At 49.5% G+C, this 24645-nt stretch overlaps 1 protein-coding gene across 1 annotated transcript in view; it reads left to right on the top strand.

The window, feature by feature from the left end:
- Positions 1-3435: 3435 nt before the first annotated feature.
- The window catches only part of LOC147103383 (tumor necrosis factor alpha-induced protein 3-like), a 54056-nt gene continuing 32846 nt past the window's right edge, over positions 3436-24645 (top strand). Inside the window, exons 1-2 of the mRNA XM_085962940.1 lie at positions 3436-3782; positions 8408-8598. Coding sequence (XP_085819066.1) covers positions 3479-3782; positions 8408-8598 — 495 coding nt within the window. The 5' untranslated portion in view covers positions 3436-3478. The remainder of the gene's footprint in view (positions 3783-8407; positions 8599-24645) is intronic.

Genomic DNA, 24645 nt, shown 5'->3' with positions numbered 1-24645 from the left:
TGCACGGTGTACAGTGAGTGTGCTGTGTACAGTGAGTGCACGGTGTACAGCAAGTGCACTGTGTACAGCGAGTGTGCTGTGTACAGTGAGTGTACGGTGTACAGTGAGTGCACGGTGTACAGCGAGTGCACGGTGTACATTGAGTGTGCTGTGTACAGTGAGTGCACGGTGTACAGTGAGTGCACGGTGTACAGTGAGTGTGCTGTGTACAGTGAGTGTGCTGTGTACAGTGAGTGCACGGTGTACAGCGAGTGTGCTGTGTACAGTGAGTGTGCTGTGTACAGTGAGTGCACGGTGTACAGTGAGTGCACAGTGTACAGCGAGTGTGCTGTGTACAGCGAGTGTGCTGTGTACAGCGAGTGTGCTGTGTACAGTGAGTGCACGGTGTACAGTGAGTGCGCGGTGTACAGCGAGTGTGCTGTGTACAGCGAGTGCACGGTGTACAGTGAGTGTACTGTGTACAGTGAGTGCACGGTGTACAGTGAGTGCGCGGTGTACAGTGAGTGCACGGTGTACAGTGAGAGTGCTGTGTACAGTGAGAGTGCTGTGTACAGTGAGTGCGCTGTGTACAGTGAGTGCACGGTGTACAGCGAGTGCACGGTGTACAGCGAGTGCACGGTGTACAGCGAGTGTGCTGTGTACAGTGAGTGCACGGTGTACAGTGAGTGCACGGTGTACAGTGAGTGCGCGGTGTACAGTGAGTGCGCGGTGTACAGTGAGTGCACGGTGTACAGTGAGTGCGCGGTGTACAGTGAGTGCGCGGTGTACAGTGAGTGCGCTGTGTACAGTGAGTGCGCGGTGTACAGTGAGTGTACAGTGAGTGCGCGGTGTACAGCGAGTGCACGGTGTACAGCGAGTGTGCTGTGTACAGTGAGTGCACGGTGTACAGTGAGTGCACAGTGAGTGCGCTGTGTACAGCGAGTGTGCTGTGTACAGTGAGTGCACGGTGTACAGCGAGTGTGCTGTGTACAGTGAGTGTGCTGTGTACAGTGAGTGCACGGTGTACAGTGAGTGCACGGTGTACAGTGAGTGTGCTGTGTACAGTGAGTGTGCTGTGTACAGTGAGTGCACGGTGTACAGCGAGTGTGCTGTGTACAGTGAGTGCACGGTGTACAGTGAGTGCACAGTGTACAGCGAGTGTGCTGTGTACAGCGAGTGTGCTGTGTACAGTGAGTGCACGGTGTACAGTGAGTGCACAGTGTACTGCGAGTGTGCTGTGTACAGTGATTGCGCTGTGTACAGTGAATGCGCGGTGTACAGTGAGTGTACAGTGAGTGCGCGGTGTACAGCGAGTGCACGGTGTACAGCGAGTGTGCTGTGTACAGTGAGTGCACGTTGTACAGTGAGTGCACAGTGAGTGTGCTGTGTACAGCGAGTGTGCTGTGTACAGTGAGTGCACGGTGTACAGTGAGTGCACGGTGTACAGCGAGTGTGCTGTGTACAGTGAGTGTGCTGTGTACAGTGAGTGCACGGTGTACAGTGAGTGCACGGTGTACAGTGAGTGTGCTGTGTACAGTGAGTGTGCTGTGTACAGTGAGTGCACGGTGTACAGCGAGTGTGCTGTGTACAGTGAGTGCACGGTGTACAGTGAGTGCACAGTGTACAGCGAGTGTGCTGTGTACAGTGAGTGCACGGTGTACAGTGAGTGCACGGTGTACAGCGAGTGTGCTGTGTACAGCGAGTGCACGGTGTACAGTGAGTGCGCTGTGTACAGTGAGTGCACGGTGTACAGTGAGTGCACAGTGAGTGCGCTGTGTACAGCGAGTGCACGGTGTACAGCGAGTGAGCTGTTTCACCGTAGCCTCAACAATGGAACCGTGGACTTTAGTTTTTAAAAACTTATTCAAGAGCAATGAGCGAGAGCTCAGTAAACTACAGGCGAATTCATTAAAAAAAGCAAAATACCGCGGATGCTGGAAATCTGGGGAGGTGGTGGGGAAAAGGTGAATGAATAATAAATCCTTTAAGTCCATATGCAGCATTGCCAATGAACTGTTCATTGCAAGAAAAACGCGCCAGAAAGAGGCGTGTGGGAGGCGAGAGAAGGCAGAGTGCAATGTCACCCTGTAACTCACACTGGCTCCGTTGGTTTCTCAGTGCTGGGACTGTCGCAGATTTAACAGGCGACTGGAGCCGAGCGCAGCTGCAGCCGTTTCCCCTGCAGCACAGCCTTGTGAAAGTGGAGGAAATGGCAGTGCGAGTAGCTAAGCTGTGGCGAGTAGAGGGTTAAAGTCCGCTTGCTCTTGACACAGTGGAAAGTCCCTAATCCTTCATCTCACACCCATCTCAATCATTTCCAATGTCAGTGTGAAGAGTACAGTGAGTTAGACACTGGGTGAGTACACAGCAGACTCTTACGTTCGACAAAGAGATTGCTTAGCGACACTCCGAGCGGTACAAAGAATGAAAGGAAGGTATGTTTGAGGAAGGGGGTGAGAGGAGGGTGGGGGGTGAGAGCAGGGTGGGGGGGGGTGAGAGGAGGGGGTGGGGGGTGAGAGGAGGGTGGGGGGATGAGAGCAGGGTGGGGGGTGAGAGGAGGGTGGGGGGGGATGAGAGCAGGGTGGGGGGTGAGAGGAGGGTGGGGGGTGAGAGGAGGGTGGGGTGAGAGGAGGATGGGGGGTGAGAGGAGGGTGGAGGGTGAGAGCAGGGTGGGGGGTGAGAGGAGGGTGGGGGATGAGAGCAGGGTGGGGGGTGAGAGGAGGGTGGGGGGGTGAGAAGAGGGTGGGGGTGAGAGGAGGGTGGGGGGTGAGAGCAGGGTGGGGGGTGAGAGGAGGGTGGGGGGGTGAGAGCAGGGTGGGGAGTGAGAGGAGGGTGGGGTGAGAGGAGGGTGGGGGGTGAGAGGAGGGTGGGGGTGAGAGGAGGGTGGGGGGTGAGAGGAGGGTGGGGGGTGAGAGCAGGGTGGGGGTGAGAGCAGGGTGGGGGGTGAGAGGAGGGTGGGGGTGAGAGGAGGGTGGGGATGAGAGGAGGGTGGGGGTGAGAGGAGGGTGGGGGTGAGAGGAGGGTGGGGAGTGAGAGGAGGGTGGGGGTGAGAGGAGGGTGGGGAGTGAGAGGAGGGTGGGGAGTGAGAGGAGGGTGGGGGTGAGAGGAGGGTGGGGTGAGAGGAGGGTGGGGTGTGAGAGGAGGGTGGGGGGTGAGAGGAGGGTGGGGGGTGAGAGCAGAGTGGGGGTGAGGAGGGTGGGGGTGAGAGGAGGGTGGGGGTTGAGAGCAGGGTGGGGGGTGGGAGGAGGGTGGGGGGTGAGAGCAGGGTGGGGGGTGAGAGGAGGGTGGGGTGAGAGCAGGGTGGAGGCTGAGAGGAGGGTGGGGGTTGAGAGCAGGGTGGGGGTGAGAGGAGGGGGGGGGGTGCGGTTCACACCTCACGATCGCGTTGAGATACAAACCAATCGGTTTCCTATCACAGTCACTGTGCCAGCAGACTTGGTCGTGAGTGAACCTGTGTCCAATGATTTGTTGCACTTTTCCAGGGCACTGATCGGCTGACATGGAGGGAAAGAGGACTCTCCCCCAGACCCTGTCAGACAGCAATTTAATCAAAGCTGTCAGGCTGCGAGCTTTGATTGATGAGGATGTGATTAAGCCATCGAGTGCCAAGCCCCTCATCCACCATTTCAGAAAGCTGCACCAGCACACGGTGCAGTTGTGCAGCACCAGAGGTTACTCCGCCAAGTTCAGGAGAATCTTGGAGCAAGCGTTGCTGGACGAGGCGGTGTGGAAAGCCTTACAAGAAGCCAAAGTACTCAACTGGTGCAAAGAGGTCAAGAGGCAGTTTCCACTCAAGATTTCTGGTAAGAAAAATGAAACAGAATCTTTACACCGTGAAGGTATTTCTATGTACAATATAAATAAATGCATATATTTCAGTAGCATTAGATTTCTTGTAAAGCATCCATTTTGTTATGCATTCAGAAATGTAGATTAACATTAAAATGCATTTAATATTTTGGCAGAAATACAGTAGGTAAAATAAGTTCAGCGATTTTAAAAACAGTACCGGCCTTTTTAAACATCTACCACCCTTTTATAAACAGCTTTTGTAGCAATAACTCTGAGCACCATTGCATGAAATCATAGGATGGTTAAAGTTAAGTTAGAAAAATATGTTAAAACATAATTTATTTGCAAGGCAATAGCACTAATAACTGACCAGAACCCTGATGCAGTGCAATTATGAGCAAGTGTGGTATATTTTCAAGATGTATAGAATAAACATTTGTCAGATTGCATGAACCTCTAAATACAGTTATGCCATTAGTAAACATTTTTATGAATATAATTTTATGATTATAACACTTTCATAGAATCATAGAAAGTTATGGCACAGAAGGAGGCCATTCGGCCCATCGTGTCTGTGCCGGCCGACAACGAGCTCTCCAGCCTAATCCCACTTTCCAGCCCTTGATCCGTAGCCCTGTAGGTTACGGCACTCCAAGTGTATATCCAAGTACTTTTTAAATGTGATGAGGGTTTCTGCCTCTACCACCCTTTCAGGCAGTGAGTTCCAGACCCCCACCACCCTCTGGGTGAAACAAGTTCTCCTCAACTCCCCTCTAATCCTTCTACCAATTACTTTAAATCTAAGCCCCCTGGTTATTGACCTCACTGCTAAGGGAAGAGGTTGAGGGACAAAAGGAGGCAGTCTCCGTGGCAACTGAAGTCAGTGGTTATGTTCTCAGAGCCATCATTCACAATTCATAATGCAGCAGGCATTTTGGCCATGCTTTGCATGAATGAGAGACGGTCTTATGTTCACGAATGAGAAAAACACCTCTTTAGGTGAATGCCAGCACCTTCAGAGCCAGCAGCACCACCTCATTTACCTTGCAACCAAAGTCAGAGCTGCCATCTCCCACAGCACAGGAAAGCTAGAGAGGGGATGAGATGAATATTGCAATACCACAACTGCATCTATCCAGGTGTTACTTTGCACATTATTTTATTCTGTTTTAAGATTCAAATGTCGATTGCAGATACAAAGTGTTCTGTCACACATGAAAGAAAAAAAGAAGAGACAGACATAGTTATATTGTAGCACATTCCTTCTCTCAAAGATCTGTAACTGCTGTTGTGTGGGGTCATGCCTCAATAAACAAAGGATATTTATTCAAGATGCATGAGGGAAGGATAGCTCGTGCATGTCTTGAGCATGAGAGAATCACGGTGGTCACATATGGGAAAGAATGTTAGTAAAACGTTAAATGGGTGTTGCTGTATTCTATTATAAATTTGAAAGGAATCAATGGCATTAAGTGATAATTTACTACTGTGACCTATTCCATCACTAAACTCTGAAATTATCCATTACTTCCATGAATTTGCTGGAGTGTCTAGAACTAGGGGACATAGTTTCAGGATAGGGGGTCGGCCATTTAAGACAGAGATGAGAGGAATTTCTTCACTCAGAGGATTGTGAATCTTTGGAATTCACTGCCCCAGAGGGCTGTGGATGCTGAATCGTTGAGTATATTCAAGGCTGAGATCGATAGATTTTTGGACTCTAGGGGAATCAAGGGATATGGGAATCGGGCGGGAAAGTGGAGTTGAGGTCAAAGATCAGCCATGATCTTATTAAATGGTGGAGCAGGTTTGAGGGGTCGTATGGCCGACTCCTGCTCCTAATTCTTATGTTCTTATGTTCTTAACACACATTTCTTTTAATTCATGTTTGAACAGCTCAGAAATCCACTAATTTCTGTATGTAAAGAATGTTGTTTATTCAATGAGATAAAAGTATATATTCTAAATAGAATTAGTTATGTGCACAGTCCTCCTCATTCCAGGTAAATCTAAAAACTGAGAGAAATTAGAAATATGTTGCAGTCCTTGACTAGATCATCAGATTAAGAAGTGTGTTTCAGTCCAGTCCAGTGTAGAAATGGCCACCTTTCGATAGGACCTCTGGCTACCTGCCATTGTAAATAAAATGTAATGTTCCACATCTGTGAATTATCAATGGTAAGAAAAAACTATTTCAAATCGGATCCAGATTTGAATAAATAAATGTCGGTTAGATAGGCCACTGGATAACTGGGAGGCCACTGCATGGCCGGCGTGGGAGATGGTCCAAATGTCTCACTGATGCAATAAGGAGTGCTCTTCTGATGTTTGCGCAGAGACGTTTTGTTGGGACTGAGTCGCGAGAGTCTTATTCTGGATCTGGTTGCGCTGGGAGTGCTTGATGCCGACACTGGATGCCTGGAATGTGAAGCATTCCATTCCCCAACACGACCAGCCCTCGTGTCACTGAGCCTAAAGATTGTTAAAAGTTCCCAAGTGAAACATTTTGGAGACAGTTAGAGGGGAGGTCAATAAAATGCTCAGGAAAAGTGCATTACTGACTGAAATATCAGCAGTGTAAACCTAAAGGTCTTTTGCATCAAGCAGCTCTGTTTTACTAATGTCCTGTTACAGACATACAATGTGTACTTCATGTACTTCATGTTTAAAAAAACAAAGTCACTGGTGCCGTATATTACAGGAAATGTGTGTTGTCTGAACAAATTTTGCTCAGTAGAATACAAATACTAGTTACAAATACCCATTTTTCATTTGGCAATGCATATCGAGAATGCTTGGTTTCATCAGCACTGAGTTGCAGCTGGGAATTTACAGGTCTCAGATGCCACAATCTGATGTTTCTCACCCTATTTATCCGCCTTGCTGATAGTTACTTGCTTTTCTCTGTCTTGACTTTTCTCTCTCTTATATACGTCTTTGTCTTTCTCTCAGGCTGTTTTTTCATTCTTGCTACAACTTCCCCTTCTTGTCTTGCTCTTTTCCACGCTTTCTCATTCATGGAGGCCCTCCGATGTAGCATCATACAGATTGTGTACTGTAAAACTAGCTCATGTACTGCATTCATAGCACTAGTTGTCAGCCAACCCATAACTGATCATGGGTGGAATAATAATCGCCATCTGTAACCAAGTTATTAATGCGCATTGCTGCCAGAATTCGATCACAAAGTGAGATAGTGGGTACATATTTTAGGCAAATGAATGATCATGATCTCTTTCACTTTCAACTGATGACTTAGCCAAGTCTTTCTCACGTGACACAAAGGGCCAAGTCCACTGATTGGCCATGTACAGTTATCATTTTACTACTTCTTCAACAGATACCGTAACAAAATAAACAAGGATAGAAATAACCAGAACAGCCAAATTTTGTTGGGGTGGGTACCGGTTTCTTGATACCTGGCCTTGGGGCAAGGAATGCAGACATCCACAATTCAAGTGAAGTTGAAAACACAAACAGCATCAAGAGAACTGAAGGAAAGAATTGCCCAACTGGAATGTGAGAAGTTACTAATTTGAGCTCTTGGGGAACTGTCTTATATCAGCGCCTCTGATATAATTTCAGTTGCTTAGTAACAAGAAGAATTTAAAGGGGAACTGAACCCAGTTAGTGGAGTCATTCCTCTCATTAAATTTCTCACTCTTCTTACTATTAAGCAGTCTCTGTGTTGTACATTGTTCCGCTGATCAAAGCAGTGTCATCCTAGATGGTATCTTTTTCATACTAACAAATGGAGACACTAAGACTTTTCAGTTTTTATGCAAAGTGACAGTGACAATAGTTTCATTTACTTAATATAATCCCCCAAGGTATAGAGTGAGAAAGGCTGTTGCTCCTGCCATTTATGCGCCTGCAAGTATGCACTAAGTTTTGATTTATTTAGAAATTTCTATCAGTATCTTACATCAGCTTGATGTGATTTTTCTCCTTTACTAATCTGGGGATCAAGGTATGCATTCTGCTCCAAAATCTGATTGGCAAAAATAACCCCGTCATTTAGATTTGTATATTTTTTGTGTTCTGTACTGCAAGTTTAAAACACATGAATTGTCAGTACAGTAAACTCTTGTTTAAATGGCACCTAATCAACTGGAATTCTTTAATAACCAGCAAAATAGATAACCGGTAATCTTGCCGAATCCATCCATTTTTCGTTTTTCCGAGTCCGAGTTTCCCGCGGTGGCCGAGTTAGTCCGTGGTTTTTATTTTTTTTGTGTTAAAAATTGCCTACTTCTCTGTTATCCGGATTTTTTAATCAACCGGCACCATCCCGGCCCTGTGGGTGCCGGATACGAAAGAGTTTACTGTACAAGTATAAATAGATTGACATATTAGAAGCAAGTGCAGTTAGTCCTAAATCTGGGGTGTTACCAGGAGACTTTGGGACCAGTCAAATGGACTGCCATGGTTTTTTTCTGGTGCCATCCCAATTGATTTTCTCAGGAGTTACCATTTCCCAACGGAGACTGGAGACTTTCAAATCATTTATCAGAACTAGGCCACAGAGGCAAAAGGGCAGCGGTATGATTTGCTGCACCATCCTTTCTCTTTGCAAGTGAGTAGTTTAATTGTTGTATTTTGCATGGTGTTTATAAACATACTTCCTCTTGGACAGGCGAAGGGAACAGCCTACTGCATTCCATCTCTCTCTATATGTGGGGTGTTCAAGACACCGACCTCGTCCTGCAGAAAACCTTCCATGAAGCATTGGCCAAAACCCAAAACCTAAACTTCAAACTAAGATTGCAGTCCGAGTACCGGAAAGTCCAGGGATTTCCTGACCCTGCTCTGCTTCATCAATCTGAGGTAAGATAAGAAATCTTCAATTTATTTTTATTTTGTGACTTCAATGGAAATAAAAACCAGGAGAGATGTAAACCAGGCTGCCGAAACGTTATCACCCATCTTACCCCAACACACAAAGTTAAAATTACCACCCCCCCCCCCCGTGTTTTTTTAAATTTTAGTTTTATTTTGTATTATTGTAGTGTCAGCCAGTAGCTCAGTGGGTAGCACTCTCTCTCTCTCTCACCCTTCTAAGACAGAAAAGTTGTGGGTTCAAATCCCACTCCAAGGGACTTGAGCACAAAAATCCAGGCTGACACTCCAGTGCAGTGCTGAGGGAGTGGCGCACTGCCGGAGGTGCTGTCTTTCACATTTTTCACTGTCTATCTCAGTTTATGTCCTTCTAGTTCCTCCTGCAACAACAACTTGCATTTATATAGTGCCTTTAATGTCGTAAAACATTCCAAGGTGAACCAGTCCAGTTCTTAATACACCCCCATCCTCCAGACAATCTACTCAATATTACATAAATCTAAAACATGCTCCCACGTGCCTGCCCTGTTACTATATCCCTTTATTTCCCTTTCCTTAAACCATCTATTCTTCAATGTTAACCTGGTCCCTGTTTCAGTCAATAACTCCAGTAGTGCATTCCACAGCCTCATAAACAATTTGTGTAAAAATATTTCTCCAGCTCTCTGTCCTAAATCTCTTACATTTAATCTTATATTCCCTGGTTCTAGATTCCTCAATCACTGGAAACAGTCTGTTTCTACGTACTCGGCCCCATCTCTTCACAATTTGCTGTGGCTCAGTGGGTAGCACCCTCGCCTCTGAGTCAGAAGGTCGTGGGTTCAAGTCCCACTCCAGGGACTTGAGCACAAAAATCTAGGCTGACACTCCCAGTGCAGTGCTGAGGGAGTGCCGCACTGTCGGAGGTGCCGTCTTTCAGATGAGACGTTAAACCGAGGCCCCGTCTGCTCTCTCAGGTGGATGTAAAAGATCCCATGGCACTATTTTGAAGAAGAGCAGGGGAGTTCTCCCCGGTGTCCTGGCCAATATTTATCCCTCAATCAACATCACTAAAACAGATTACAGTAAACTCTTTCGTATCCGGGACCGGGATGGTGCCGGTTGATGAAAAATTCTGGATAACAGAGAAGTAGGCAATTTGTAACACAAAAAAAATTAAAACCACGGACTAACTCGGCCACCGCGGGAAACTTGGACTCGGAAAAATGAAAAATGGATGGATTCGGCAAGATTGCCGGTTATTAAAGAATTCCGGATGATTAAGTGCCGTTTAAACAAGAGTTTACTGTATCTGGTCATTAGCACATTGCTATTTGTGGGAGCTTGCTGTGTGCAAATCGGCTGCCGCGTTCTCCACATTACAACAGTGGCTCCACTTCAAAAGTACTTCATTGGCTGTAAAGCGCTTTGAGATGTCCGGTGGCCGTGAAAGGCGCTATATCCTTCAGCGCAAGTCTTTTTCTTTTAAACAGTTCCATCAAATCACTCCTGAATCTCTTCTGTAATGAAAATAGCCCCAAATTTCCCTTTTCTCTTCATATGTGTACATCCTCATAGCATGCTAGTGAATCTGTGTTGTACCCTCTCTATTGCTTCAACATCCTCAACTGTGGAGCCCAATATTGCACACAGTACTCCAACTGTGGTCTTACTAAGGTTTTATAGAGATTCACTTTTACATCTTGACTTTCATGTGCTGTATCTGGTTTTCCATAAACCCAGTATTAGATTAGCTTTTTTATGACTTTATCCACTTGAGATTCAGCTTTAATGTCTTCTGAACCTGAACCCCCCAAATCCCTCTGCTCTTCCACACCATCCAACTTTGCCCTATTCAAAATATAATTATTACTTTTGTTTTTTTTAACCACAATTTACTATCTCCCTTTTGCTGACATTGAATTCCATCTGCCACTTCTTTACCCATCCCGCCATCTTATCTACATCTCCCTTGCTGCTTCCTTTGGACCTCAGAATTGTTTTATTATGACTCCTTTATCCCCTCCCCCTGCAAAAAAATTGATCGTTAGAACATTTCCTCTTGCTATTGTACATCAGGTGTTGCAGCATTTTAGCTCTCCCTCCCCATTCATCTGATCCTTGCAGATCTTAAAGCAAATCCACAAATTATTCTAAAAACAATAGGATCTGAGTTTTGGAATGATCCTAGTTGTCCTTTTTCCCCAGTTTTGAATTTTTCTATAGGGCCCACAATAGGCTTCTGTGTTGTGGTAATCTGATACATTTCACAGAACCAGTATTAAATCATATCAGCACAAGTCTAGATGATGGAATTGCAGAGTTGCCCATGACTTCAGTGCCAACATATGACTGACCTTCACTTACAGGAAGTACACTTGCTATGGAATGGGAAGCAGTCTCTCAGTTTTCTTTCTTCTAAGGAGCTCCACCTAACTTATCCGGTCTTTTATTATTTTAATCATAGAATTTACGGCACAGAAGGAGGCCATTCAGCCCATTGTGCCTGTGTGAGTTGATCACTCTTAAAGTGGAATTATATACGCTAATCCCATTTCCCTGCTCTCTTCCCCAATTCCTTTGTATTCTTCCTCTCCAAATATTTATTCCCCTTGAAATGCTGAAGAGCCACTCATGCTAAACGATCCCATGCTCTAACAAACCATCGTGTGGAAAAAAATGCTTCCTAACTTCCCCTTAACCAAAATAGATCAAGCCATTGGTAAAGTGGTTTCGTGACTCAAAACCTAGCGGTGAGTGTAAACTTTCAAGAGATTATTGAAAAAGAAATGGACCCCCTCCCAATCCAGCTAGTTCTTCAAGGAAGGAGCCATCTGTTTCCTGACAGTGATGTGAGGAGGAAGTGTGCTGCAATCCTGCACAAGCTAAAGTAGTGATCTCTTGATTTAAAGTAGCACTGGCTTCATGGTTAAGAGTTTGTCAAACATTGTTTACAATGTCATGGCATAAATCTCATTAAAAACACACCATTGGTTCACTTGTACCTAAAATGATGCCGGCTGTACTGACTCCTCTCCTCTCCCAAACAGGGAAAAAAAAATCCAACACTTTATATCCTAATTAATAATAGATGTACAAGTGTACTGATTTGCTAAACTGAAGACATGCTGAATAAGAGAGGGATATGTTTGAGTCCTTGACTCCTCTCCTGCATCTATCTGCAATCTGCCAGGTGATTTCATGAGAGGTGATCTCATTGAAACATATAAGATTCTGAGGGGGATTGACAGGGTAGATGCTGAGAGGCTGTTTCCCCTGGCTGGAGAGTCTAGAACTAGGGGGCACAGTCTCAGGATAAGGGGTCGGCCATTTAAGACTGAGATGAGGAGGAATTTCTTCACTCCGAGGGTTGTGAACCTTTGGAATTCTCTGCCCCAAAGGGCTGTGGAGGCTGAATCGTTGATTATATTCAAGGCTGAGTGAGATAGATTTTTGGGCTCTCGGGGAATCAATGGATATGGGGATCGGGTGGGAAAGTGGAGTTGAGGTCGATGATCAGCCCTGATCCTATTGAATAGCGGAGCGGGCTCAAGGGGCCGAGTGACCGACTCCTGCTCCTAATTCTTATTTTCTTATGTTTATGCCAGAACCATATGCACAAAGCCTATTATTGTCGTTCAGTTGTACGTTGAAGGCTTAGTTCCCTATTTGTAAGTATGAGTCATTCATCAGGTAGCATATTCAGCCCCACTCACAAATACCTATTGGCTAATAAATATTTCACTGGATAAATATTTATGATTAAGCCTTTAAGCACACCATTCCGTTAAACAAGGAGTTGTTAAATTTGACCGAGAACTGACTGGAAACAATAAGTAGCAGCAATTTGGTTTGAAGATCAGCAGTGCTGGATCTTCCATGAGGTTCCCAACTAGTCACAGAGTTGGACGCATAAAAATAAAATGAGGTAAGCATGTGAGAATGGCCCTTCCTTCATTCAGTGAGTGGAGTGAGTGAGTGAGGTGAGTGGAGTGAGTGAGTGGAGTGAGTGGAGTGGAGTGAGTGGAGTGGAGTGAGTGAGTGGAGTGAGTGGAGTGAGTGGAGTGAGTGAGTGGAGTGAGTGAGTGATTGGAGTGAGTGAGTGGAGTGAGTGAGTGAGTGGAGTGAGTGAGTGGAGTGAGTTAGTGGAGTGAGTGGAGTGAGTGACTGAGTGGAGTGAGTGAGTGGAGTGAGTGACTGAGTGGAGTGAGTGACTGAGTGGAGTGAGTGAGTGGAGTGAGTGACTGAGTGGAGTGACTGAGTGGAGTGAGTGAGTGAGTGGAGTGTGTGAGTGGAGTGAGTGGAGTGAGGTGAGTGAGTGGAGTGAGTGAGTGGAATGAGTGAGGTGAGTGGAGTGTGTGAGTGGAGTGTGTGAGTGGAGTGAGTGGAGTGAGTGAGTGGAGTGAGTGAGTGAGTGGAGTGAGCGGAGTGAGTGAGGTGAGTGGAGTGAGTGAGTGGAGTGAGTGGAGTGAGTGGAGTGAGTGGAGTGAGGTGAGTGAGTGGAGTGAGGTGAGTGGAGTGAGTGAGTGGAGTGAGTGAGGTGAGTGAGTGAGGTGAGGTGAGTGAGTGGAGTGAGTGAGTGGAGTGAGTGGAGTGAGTGAGGTGAGTGGAGTGAGTGAGGTGAGTGGAGTGAGTGGAGTGAGTGAGTGATTGGAGTGAGTGAGTGGAGTGAGTGAGTGGAGTGAGTTAGTGGAGTGAGTGGAGTGAGTGACTGAGTGGAGTGAGTGAGTGGAGTGAGTGAGTGAGTGGAGTGAGTGAGTGGAGTGTGTGAGTGGAGTGAGGTGAGTGAGTGGAGTGAGTGAGTGGAATGAGTGAGGTGAGTGGAGTGAGTGAGTGGAGTGTGTGAGTGGAGTGAGTGGAGTGAGTGAGGTGAGTGAGTGAGTGAGTGGAGTGAGTGGAGTGAGTGAGGTGAGTGGAGTGAGTGAGTGGAGTGAGTGGAGTGAGGTGAGTGGAGTGAGTGAGTGGAGTGAGTGAGGTGAGTGAGTGAGGTGAGGTGAGTGAGTGGAGTGAGTGAGTGGAGTGAGTGGAGTGAGTGAGGTGAGTGGAGTGAGGTGAGTGGAGTGAGTGGAGTGAGTGAGTGGAGTGAGTGGAGTGAGTGAGTGGAGTGAGTGAGGTGAGTGGAGTGAGGTGAGTGGAGTGAGGTGAGTGGAGTGAGTGAGTGGAGTGAGTGAGTGAGGTGAGTGAGTGAGGTGAGGTGAGTGAGTGAGTGGAGTGAGGTGAGTGGAGTGAGGTGAGTGGAGTGAGTGAGTGAGTGGAGTTAGTGGAGTGAGGTGAGTGGAGTGAGTGAGTGGAGTGAGTGAGTGAGGTGAGTGAGTGAGGTGAGTAAGTGGAGTGAGTGAGGTGAGTGGAGTGAGTGAGTGGAGTGAGTGAGGTGAGTGAGTGGAGTGAGTGAGGTGAGTGGAGTGAGTGAGTGGAGTGAGTGAGGTGAGTGAGTGGAGTGAGTGAGGTGAGTGGAGTGAGTGAGTGGAGTGAGTGAGGTGAGTGAGTGGAGTGAGTGAGTGGAGTGAGTGAGGTGAGTGAGTGAGGTCATAGAGTCATAGAGTTATACAGCACAGAAAGAGGCCCTTCGGCCCATCGTGTCTGCGCCGTCCATCAAGCCCTGTCCAATCTAATCCCATTTCCCAGCATTTGGTCCGTAGCCTTGTATGCAATGGTATTTCAAGTGCTCATCCGAGGTGAGTGAGTGAGTGGAGTGAGGTGAGTGGAGTGAGGTGAGTGGAGTGAGTGAGTGAGGTGAGTGGAGTGGAGTGAGTGAGTGGAGTGAGTGGAGTGAGGTGAGTGAGGTGAGGTGAGTGAGGTGAGTGAGTGGAGTGAGCGAGTGGAATGAGTGAGGTGAGTGGAGTGAGTGAGTGGAGTGAGTGGAGTGAGTTAGTGGAGTGAGTGGAGTGAGTGACTGAGTGGAGTGAGTGAGTGGAGTGAGTGACTGAGTGGAGTGAGTGAGTGAGTGGAGTGAGTGAGTGGAGTGTGTGAGTGGAGTGAGTGGAGTGAGGTGAGTGAGTGGAGTGAGTGAGTGGAATGAGTGAGGTGAGTGGAGTGTGTGAGTGGAGTGTGTGAGTGGAGTGAGTGGAGTGAGTGAGTGGAGTGAGTGAGTGAGTGGAGTGAGCGGAGTGAGTGAGGTGAGTGGAGTGAGTGAGTGGAGTGAGTGGAGTGAGTGGAGTGAGTGGAGTGAGGTGAGTGGAGTGAGTGAGTGGAGTGAGTGAGGTGAGTGAGTGAGGTGAGGTGAGTGAGTGGAGTGAGTGAGTGGAGTGAGTGGAGTGAGTGAGGTGAGTGGAGTGAGTGAGGTGAGTGGAGTGAGTGGAGTGAGTGAGTGATTGGAGTGAGTGAGTGGAGTGAGTGAGTGGAGTGAGTTAGTGGAGTGAGTGGAGTGAGTGACTGAGTGGAGTGAGTGAGTGGAGTGAGTGAGTGAGTGGAGTGAGTGAGTGGAGTGTGTGAGTGGAGTGAGGTGAGTGAGTGGAGTGAGTGAGTGGAATGAGTGAGGTGAGTGGAGTGAGTGAGTGGAGTGTGTGAGTGGAGTGAGTGGAGTGAGTGAGGTGAGTGAGTGAGTGAGTGGAGTGAGTGAGGTGAGTGGAGTGAGTGAGTGGAGTGAGTGGAGTGAGGTGAGTGGAGTGAGTGAGTGGAGTGAGTGAGGTGAGTGAGTGAGGTGAGGTGAGTGAGTGGAGTGAGTGAGTGGAGTGAGTGGAGTGAGTGAGGTGAGTGGAGTGAGGTGAGTGGAGTGAGTGGAGTGAGTGAGTGGAGTGAGTGGAGTGAGTGAGTGGAGTGAGTGAGGTGAGTGGAGTGAGGTGAGTGGAGTGAGGTGAGTGGAGTGAGTGAGTGGAGTGAGTGAGTGAGGTGAGTGAGTGAGGTGAGGTGAGTGAGTGAGTGGAGTGAGGTGAGTGGAGTGAGGTGAGTGGAGTGAGGTGAGTGGAGTGAGTGAGTGAGTGGAGTTAGTGGAGTGAGGTGAGTGGAGTGAGTGAGTGGAGTGAGTGAGTGAGGTGAGTGAGTGAGGTGAGTGAGTGGAGTGAGTGAGGTGAGTGGAGTGAGTGAGTGGAGTGAGTGAGGTGAGTGAGTGGAGTGAGTGAGGTGAGTGGAGTGAGTGAGTGGAGTGAGTGAGGTGAGTGAGTGGAGTGAGTGAGGTGAGTGGAGTGAGTGAGTGGAGTGAGTGAGGTGAGTGAGTGGAGTGAGTGAGGTGAGTGGAGTGAGTGAGTGGAGTGAGTGAGGTGAGTGAGTGAGGTCATAGAGTCATAGAGTTATACAGCACAGAAAGAGGCCCTTCGGCCCATCGTGTCTGCGCCGTCCATCAAGCCCTGTCCAATCTAATCCCATTTCCCAGCATTTGGTCCGTAGCCTTGTATGCAATGGTATTTCAAGTGCTCATCCGAGGTGAGTGAGTGAGTGGAGTGAGGTGAGTGGAGTGAGGTGAGTGGAGTGAGTGAGTGAGGTGAGTGGAGTGGAGTGAGTGAGTGGAGTGAGTGGAGTGAGGTGAGTGAGGTGAGGTGAGTGAGGTGAGTGAGTGGAGTGAGCGAGTGGAATGAGTGAGGTGAGTGGAGTGAGTGAGTGGAGTGAGTGGAGTGAGTGAGTGGAGTTAGTGGAGTGAGGTGAGTGGAGTGAGTGAGTGGAGTGAGTGAGGTGAGTGAGGTGAGTGAGGTGAGTGGAGTGAGTGAGTGGAGTGAGTGAGGTGAGTGAGGTGAGTGGAGTGAGTGAGTGGAGTGAGTGAGGTGAGTGAGGTGAGTGAGATGAGGTGAGTGAGTGGAGTGAGTGAGTGGGGTGAGTGAGGTGAGTGAGGTGAGGTGAGTGAGTGAGTGGAGTGAGTGAGTGAGTGGAGTGACTGAGTGAGTGGAGAGAGGTGAGTGGAGTGAGTGGAGTGGAGTGAGGTGAGTGGAGTGAGTGAGTGGAGTGAGTGAGTGGAGTGGAGTGAGGTGAGTGGAGTGAGTGAGTGGAGTGAGTGAGTGGAGTGAGTGAGTGGAGTTAGTGGAGTGAGGTGAGTGGAGTGAGTGAGTGGAGTGAGTGAGTGGAGTGAGTGAGTGGAGTGAGTGAGGTGAGTGGAGTGAGTGAGGTGAGTGAGTGGAGTGAGGTGAGTGAGGTGAGTGAGGTGAGTGAGTGGAGTGAGTGAGTGGAATGAGTGAGGTGAGTGGAGTGAGTGAGTGGAGTGAGTGAGTGAGTGGAGTGAGTGAGGTGAGGTGAGTGAGTGAGTGGAGTGAGTGAGGTGAGTGGAGTGAGTGAGTGGAGTGAGTGAGGTGAGTGGAGTGAGTGGAGTGAGGTGAGGTGAGTGGAGTGAGTGAGTGGAGTGAGTGAGGTGAGTGAGTGGAGTGAGTGAGGTGAGGTGAGTGAGTGGAGTGAGTGAGTGGAGTGAGTGGAGTGGAGTGAGTGGAGTGAGTGGAGTGGAGTGGAGTGAGTGAGTGAGGTGAGTGCAGTGAGTGAGTGGAGTGAGTGGAGTGAGTGGAGTGGAGTGGAGTGAGTGAGTGGAGTGAGTGGAGTGAGTGGCGTGGAGTGGAGTGAGTGAGTGGAGTGAGTGAGTGATTGGAGTGAGTGATTGGAGTGAGTGAGTGGAGAGAGTGAGTTAGTGGAGTGAGTGGAGTGAGTGGAGTGAGTGAGTGAGTGGAGTGAGTGACTGAGTGGAGTGAGTGAGTGAGTGGAGCGAGTGAGTGGAGTGTGTGAGTGGAGTGTGTGAGTGGAGTGAGGTGAGTGAGGTGAGTGAGTGGAGTGAGTGAGTGGAATGAGTGAGGTGAGTGGAGTGAGTGAGTGAAGTGAGTGAGTGGAGTGAGTGAGTGGAGTTAGTGGAGTGAGGTGAGTGGAGTGAGTAGAGTGAGGTGAGTGGAGTGAGTGAGTGGAGTGAGTGAGGTGAGTGGAGTGAGGTGAGTGGAGTGAGGTGAGTGGAGTGAGGTGAGTGGAGTGAGTGAGTGAGTGGAGTGAGTGAGTGAGTGGAGTTAGTGGAGTGAGGTGAGTGGAATGAGGTGAGTGGAGTGAGTGAGTGGAGTGAGTGAGTGGAGTGAGTGAGTGAAGTGAGTGGAGTGAGTGAGTGGAGTGAGTGAGGTGAGTGGAGTGAGTGAGTGGAGTGAGTGAGTGGAGTGAGTGAGTGAAGTGAGTGGAGTGAGTGAGTGGAGTGAGTGAGTGGAGTGAGTGAGTGAGGTGAGTGGAGTGAGTGAGTGGAGTGAGCGAGTGGAGTGAGTGAGTGAGTGAGTGGAGTGAGTGAGGTGAGTGGTGTGAGTGAGTGAGGAGTGAGTGAGGTGAGTGGAGTGAGTGAGTGAGTGGAGTGAGTGAGGTGAGTGGAGTGATTGAGGTGAGTGAGTGGAGTGAGGTGAGTGGAGTGAGGTGAGTGGAGTGAGTGGAGTGAGTGAGTGAGGTGAGTGAGTGAGGTGAGTGGAGTGAGTGGAGTGAGTGAGGTGAATGGAGTGAGTGAGTGGAGTGAGTGAGGTGAGTAAGTGGAGTGAGTGAGGTGAGTGGAGTGAGTGAGTGGAGTGAGTGAGTGGAATGAGTGAGTGAGGTGTGTGAGTGAGTGAGGGGAGTGAGTGAGTGGAGTGAGGTGAGTGGAGTGAGGTGAGTGGAGTGAGTGAGTGGAGTGAGTGGAGTGAGTGGAGTGAGGTGAGTGGAGTGAGTGAGGTGAGTGAGTGAGGTGAGTGGAGTGAGTGAGTGAGTGAGTGAGTGGAGTGAGTGAGGTGAGGTGAGTGAGTGAGTGGAGTGAGGTGAGTGGAGTGAGTGAGTGGAGTGAGTGAGTGGAGTGAGTGGAGTGAGGTGAGTGGAGTGAGTGAGTGGAGTGAGGTGAGTGGAGTGAGGTGAGTGGAGTGAGTGAGTGGAGTGAGTGGAGTGAGTGGAGTGAGTGGAGTGAGGTGAGTGGAGTGAGTGAGGTGAGTGGAGTGAGTGAGTGGAGTGAGTGGAGTGAGTGGAGTGAGGTGAGTGGAGTGAGTGAGTGGAGTGAGGTGAGTGGAGTGAGGTGAGTGGAGTGAGTGAGTGGAGTGAGTGGAGTGAGTGGAGTGAGGTGAGTGGAGTGAGTGAGGTGAGTGGAGTGAGTGAGTGGAGTGAGTGGAGTGAGTGGAGTGAGGTGAGTGGAGTGAGTGAGTGGAGTGAGGTGAGTGGAGTGAGGTGAGTGGAGTGAGTGAGTGGAGTGAGTGGAGTGAGTGGAGTGAGTGGAGTGAGGTGAGTGGAGTGAGGTGAGTGGAGTGAGTGAGTGGAGTGAGGTGAGTGGAGTGAGGTGAGTGGAGTGAGTGAGTGGAGTGAGTGGAGTGAGTGGAGTGAGGTGAGTGGAGTGAGGTGAGTGGAGTGAGTGAGTGGAGTGAGTGAGGTGAGTGAGTGAGGTGAGTGAGGTGAGTGGAGTGAGTGAGTGGAGTGAGTGAGTGGAGTGAGTGAGTGAGGTGAGGGGAGTGAGTGAGGGGAGTGAGTGAGTGGAGTGAGGTGAGTGGAGTGAGGTGAGTGTAGTGAGGTGAGTGAGTGAGTGGAGTGGAGTGAGTGGAGTGAGGTGAGTGGAGTGAGGTGAGTGGAGTGAGGTGAGTAGAGTGAGTGAGTGGAGTGTGTGAGTGGAGTGAGTGGAGTGAGGTGAGTGGAGTGAGGTGAGTGGAGTGAGGTGAGTGGAGAGTGAGTGAGGTGAGTGGAGTGAGTGAGTGGAGTGAGGTGAGTGGAGTGAGTGAGTGAGGTGAGTGGAGTGAGTGAGTGGTGTGAGTGAGTGGAGTGAGTGAGTGGAGTGAGTGGAGTGAGTGAGTGGAGTGAGTGAGTGGAGTGGAGTGAGTGAGGTGAGTGGAGTGAGGTGAGTGGAGTGAGTGAGGTGAGTGGAGTGAGTGAGTGAGTGGAGTGAGTGAGGTGAGTGAGTGGAGTGAGTGAGGTGAGTGGAGTGAGTGAGTGGAGTGAGTGAGTGGAGTGAGTGGAGTGAGTGAGTGGAGTGGAGTGAGTGAGGTGAGTGGAGTGAGTGAGTGAGTGGAGTGAGTGAGGTGAGTGAGTGGAGTGAGTGAGGTGAGGTGAGTGAGTGAGTGGAGTGAGTGAGTGGAGTGAGTGAGTGGAGTGAGTGAGTGAGGTGAGTGGAGTGAGTGAGTGGAGTGAGTGAGTGGAATGAGTGAGTGAGGTGAGTGAGTGAGTGAGGGGAGTGAGTGAGTGGAGTGAGGTGAGTGGAGTGAGGTGAGTGGAGTGAGTGAGTGGAGTGAGTGGAGTGAGTGGAGTGAGGTGAGTGGAGTGAGTGAGGTGAGTGAGTGAGGTGAGTGGAGTGAGTGAGTGAGTGAGTGGAGTGAGTGAGGTGAGGTGAGTGAGTGAGTGGAGTGAGGTGAGTGGAGTGAGTGAGTGGAGTGAGTGAGTGGAGTGAGTGGAGTGAGTGAGTGGAGTGAGGTGAGTGGAGTGAGGTGAGTGGAGTGAGTGAGTGGAGTGAGTGGAGTGAGTGGAGTGAGGTGAGTGGAGTGAGTGAGGTGAGTGGAGTGAGTGAGTGGAGTGAGTGGAGTGAGGTGAGTGGAGTGAGTGAGTGGAGTGAGGTGAGTGGAGTGAGTGAGGTGAGTGGAGTGAGTGAGTGGAGTGAGTGGAGTGAGTGGAGTGAGGTGAGTGGAGTGAGTGAGTGGAGTGAGGTGAGTGGAGTGAGGTGAGTGGAGTGAGTGAGTGGAGTGAGTGGAGTGAGTGGAGTGAGGTGAGTGGAGTGAGGTGAGTGGAGTGAGTGGAGTGAGGTGAGTGGAGTGAGGTGAGTGGAGTGAGTGAGTGGAGTGAGTGGAGTGAGTGGAGTGAGGTGAGTGGAGTGAGGTGAGTGGAGTGAGTGAGTGGAGTGAGTGAGGTGAGTGAGTGAGGTGAGTGAGGTGAGTGGAGTGAGTGAGTGGAGTGAGTGAGTGGAGTGAGTGAGTGAGGTGAGGGGAGTGAGTGAGGGGAGTGAGTGAGTGGAGTGAGGTGAGTGGAGTGAGGTGAGTGTAGTGAGGTGAGTGAGTGAGTGGAGTGGAGTGAGTGGAGTGAGGTGAGTGGAGTGAGGTGAGTAGAGTGAGTGAGTGGAGTGTGTGAGTGGAGTGAGTGGAGTGAGGTGAGTGGAGTGAGGTGAGTGGAGTGAGGTGAGTGGAGAGTGAGTGAGGTGAGTGGAGTGAGTGAGTGGAGTGAGGTGAGTGGAGTGAGTGAGTGAGGTGAGTGGAGTGAGTGAGTGGTGTGAGTGAGTGGAGTGAGTGAGTGGAGTGAGTGGAGTGAGTGAGTGGAGTGAGTGAGTGGAGTGGAGTGAGTGAGGTGAGTGGAGTGAGGTGAGTGGAGTGAGTGAGGTGAGTGGAGTGAGTGAGTGAGTGGAGTGAGTGAGGTGAGTGAGTGGAGTGAGTGAGGTGAGTGGAGTGAGTGAGTGGAGTGAGTGAGTGGAGTGAGTGGAGTGAGTGGAGTGGAGTGAGTGAGGTGAGTGGAGTGAGTGAGTGAGTGGAGTGAGTGAGTGGAGTGAGTGGAGTGAGTGAGGTGAGTGAGTGGAGTGAGTGAGGTGAGGTGAGTGAGTGAGTGGAGTGAGTGAGTGGAGTGAGTGAGTGGAGTGAGTGAGTGAGGTGAGTGGAGTGAGGTGAGTGGAGTGAGTGAGTGGAGTGAGTGGAGTGGAGTGAGTGAGTGGAGTGAGTGAGTGGAGTGAGTGAGTGAGTGGATTGAGTGAGTGGAGAGAGTGAGTGGAGTGAGTTAGTGGAGTTAGTGGAGTGAGTGAGTGGAGTGAGTGACTGAGTGGAGTGAGTGAGTGGAGAAAGTGAGTGGAGTGTGTGAGTGGAGTGAGGTGAGTGAGTGGAGTGAGTGGAGTGAGTGGAGTGAGTGGAGTGAGTGAGTGGAATGAGTGAGTGAAGTGAGTGAGTGGAGTGAGTGAGTGAGTGGAGTTAGTGGAGTGAGGTGAGTGGAGTGAGTGAGTGGAATGAGTGAGGTGAGTGAGTGGAGTGAGTGAGGTGAGTGGAGTGAGTGAGTGGAGTGAGTGAGTGGAGTGAGTGAGGTGAGAGGGGTGAGGTGAGTGAGTGAGTGGAGTGAGTGAGTGAGTGGAGTGAGTTGAGTGGAGTGAGGTGAGTGGAGTGAGTGAGTGAGTGGAGTGAGTGAGCGGAGTGAGTGAGTGAATGGAGTTAGTGGAGTGAGGTGAGTGGAATGAGGTGAGTGGAGTGAGTGAGTGGAATGAGTGAGTGGAGTGAGTGAGTGAGTGGTGAGTGGAGTGAGTGAGTGGAGTGAGTGAGTGATGTGAGTGGAGTGAGTGAGTAAGGTGAGTGAGTGAGGTGAGTGAGGTAAGTGGAGTGAGTGAGTGGAGTGAGTGACTGAGTGGAGTGAGTGAGTGAGGTGAGTGAGTGGAGTGAGGTGAGTGAGTGAGTGAGTGGAGTGAGTGAGTGGAGTGAGTGAGTGGAGTGAGCGAGTGGAGTGAGTGAGGTGAGTGGAGTGAGTGAGTGGAGTGAGGTGAGTGGAGTGAGTGAGTGAGTGGAGTGAGTGAGGTGAGTGAGTGGAGTGAGGTGAGTGAGTGAGTGAGTGGAGTGAGTGAGTGGAGTGAGTTGAGTGGAGTGAGGTGAGTGGAGTGAGTGAGTGAGTGGAGTGAGTGAGCGGAGTGAGTGAGTGAATGGAGTTAGTGGAGTGAGGTGAGTGGAATGAGGTGAGTGGAGTGAGTGAGTGGAATGAGTGAGTGGAGTGAGTGAGTGAGTGGTGAGTGGAGTGAGTGAGTGGAGTGACTGAGTGATGTGAGTGGAGTGAGTGAGTAAGGTGAGTGAGTGAGGTGAGTGAGGTAAGTGGAGTGAGTGAGTGGAGTGAGTGACTGAGTGGAGTGAGTGAGTGAGGTGAGTGAGTGGAGTGAGGTGAGTGAGTGAGTGAGTGGAGTGAGTGAGTGGAGTGAGTGAGTGGAGTGAGCGAGTGGAGTGAGTGAGGTGAGTGGAGTGAGTGAGTGAGTGGAGTGAGGTGAGTGGAGTGAGTGAGTGAGTGGAGTGAGTGAGGTGAGTGGAGTGAGTGAGTGAGTAGAGTGAGTGAGGTGAGTGAGTGGAGTGAGTGAGGTGAGGTGAGTGAGTGGAGTGAGTGAGTGGAGTGAGTGAGTGGAGTGAGCGAGTGGAGTGAGTGAGGTGAGTGGAGTGAGTGAGTGAGTGGAGTGAGGTGAGTGGAGTGAGTGAGTGAGTGGAGTGAGTGAGGTGAGTGGAGTGAGTGAGTGAGTAGAGTGAGTGAGGTGAGTGAGTGGAGTGAGTGAGGTGAGGTGAGTGAGTGGAGTGAGTGAGTGGAGTGAGTGAGTGGAGTGAGGTGAGTGGAGTGAGGTGAGTGGAGTGAGTGAGTGAATGGAGTGAGTGAGTGAGGTAAGTGAATGAGTGAGTGGAGTGAGTGAGGTGAATGGAGTGAGTGAGTGGAGTGAGTGAGTGAGTGAGGTGAGTGAGGTGAGTGAGTGGAGTGAGTGAGGTGAGTGGAGTGAGTGAGTGGAGTGAGTGAGTGGAGTGAGTGAGTGTGGTGAGGTGAGTGAGTGAGGGGAGTGAGTGAGTGGAGTGAGGTGAGTGGAGTGAGGTAAGTGGAGTGACGTGAGTGGAGTGAGTGAGTGAGTGGAGTGAGTGAGGTGAGTGAGTGAGGTGAGTGGAGTGAGTGAGTGGAGTGAGTGAGTGGAGTGAGTGAGGTGAGTGAGTGAGGTGCGTGGAGTGAGTGGAGTGAGTGAGTGAGGTGAGTGAGTGAGGTGAGTGAGGTGAGGTGAGGTGAGTGAGTGGAGTGAGTGAGTGGAGTGAGGTGAGTGGAGTGATTGAGTGGAGTGAGTGAGTGGAGTGAGTGAGTGGAGTGAGTGGAGTGAGTGAGTGGAGTGAGTGAGTGGAGTGAGTGAGTGAGGTGAGTGAGGTGAGTGAGTGAGGTGAGGTGAGTGAGTGAGTGGAGTGAGGTGAGTGGAGTGAGGTGAGTTGAGTGAGTGGAGTGAGTGAGTGGAGTGAGTGAGTGGAGTGAGTGAGTGGAGTGAGTGAGTGGAGTGAGTGAGGTGAGTGGAGTGAGTGAGTGCAGTGAGTGAGTGGAGTGAGTGGAGTGGGGTGAGTGAGTGAGGTGAGTGGAGTGAGTGAGTGCAGTGAGTGAGTGGAGTGAGTGGAGTGAGGTGAGTGCAGTGAGGTGAGTGGACTGAGTGAGGTGAGTGGAGTGAGTGAGTGGAGTGAGGTGAGTGGAGTGAGTGGAGTGAGTGAGGTGAGTGGAGTGAGTGAGTGAGTGAGGTGAGTGGAGTGAGTGGAGTGAGTGAGTGAAGTGAGTGGAGTGAGTGAAGTGAGTGAGTGGAATGAATGGAGTGAGTGAGGTGAGTGGAGTGAGTGAGGTGAGTGAGGTGAGTGAGTGAGTGAGGTGAGTGGAGGGAGTGAGTGAGTGAGGTGAGAGGTGAGTGGAGGGAGTGAGGTGAGTGAGTGCTCTTTTGATTTTACTTTAACTTCGAAGCGGACACTGAAATGAAACTCAAACCCAAGGAGAGATTCTGAAATAAAAACATTAACGGAAATGTTCCTTAAAATATTCATGAATATTGCTATAGCTTTGCTAATAGTTTCAACAACATAATTCTTAGGCTTTTTTAAAACTCATTTTCTTTCCATTTTTGTTGTCCTCAAGGTGAGGGATCTTGTGCTGTGGAGGAGGCGTGGTGCAATCAGTAGTGATCTCTTGATTTAAAGTGGCACTGGCTTCACGGTAAAGTGTGTTCAGGCACCCATAGTGTCAGCATTAAGCACTCCCAGCTCAAGTCTAGCGCAAGAAGATAGAGTAAAGCTCCACCCAACTTGCCTCAGCCCAGCCTGGGACGGTTTACTGCACTTTAGGGTGACATTTTTTCCTTTCCCATAAGATCCCCAAGTCTGAGCGTCATTGCTGAACTAGGGGCAGTTTTTTTGTGCCGTCTGCCCTTGCCCACTGACAGCTGAATTGAGACTGCCCAATCTCATTTCACATCAGTCCCTTTCACTCAGTAAACTAGAGCGACTTTCATCCCAACAGTCAGATATCGATTTTAAACCAAACTGAAAGATCAGTGTCCAATCTAACCAGAAGTAAAAGGACAGTTGTCTACCATATTGCACGATCCAGTGACCTTACTGTGTTTTTGTATAATTGTTTTGTAATTTTTAAATATAATAGTGAAGTGTCTTTCAAGCCACGTTATTATTGCTAACAACATACAAACTGTCTGACTATAAGGAGAAAATAATTAAAGCAAAACACTAATGAACT

Source organism: Somniosus microcephalus, chromosome 20 (assembly GCF_052327205.1).
Source record: "Somniosus microcephalus isolate GS21.2 chromosome 20, FLI_Smic_1.0, whole genome shotgun sequence".
NCBI classification, from domain to species: domain Eukaryota; kingdom Metazoa; phylum Chordata; class Chondrichthyes; order Squaliformes; family Somniosidae; genus Somniosus; species Somniosus microcephalus.
This window is presented reverse-complemented; position numbering and strand designations above follow the sequence as displayed.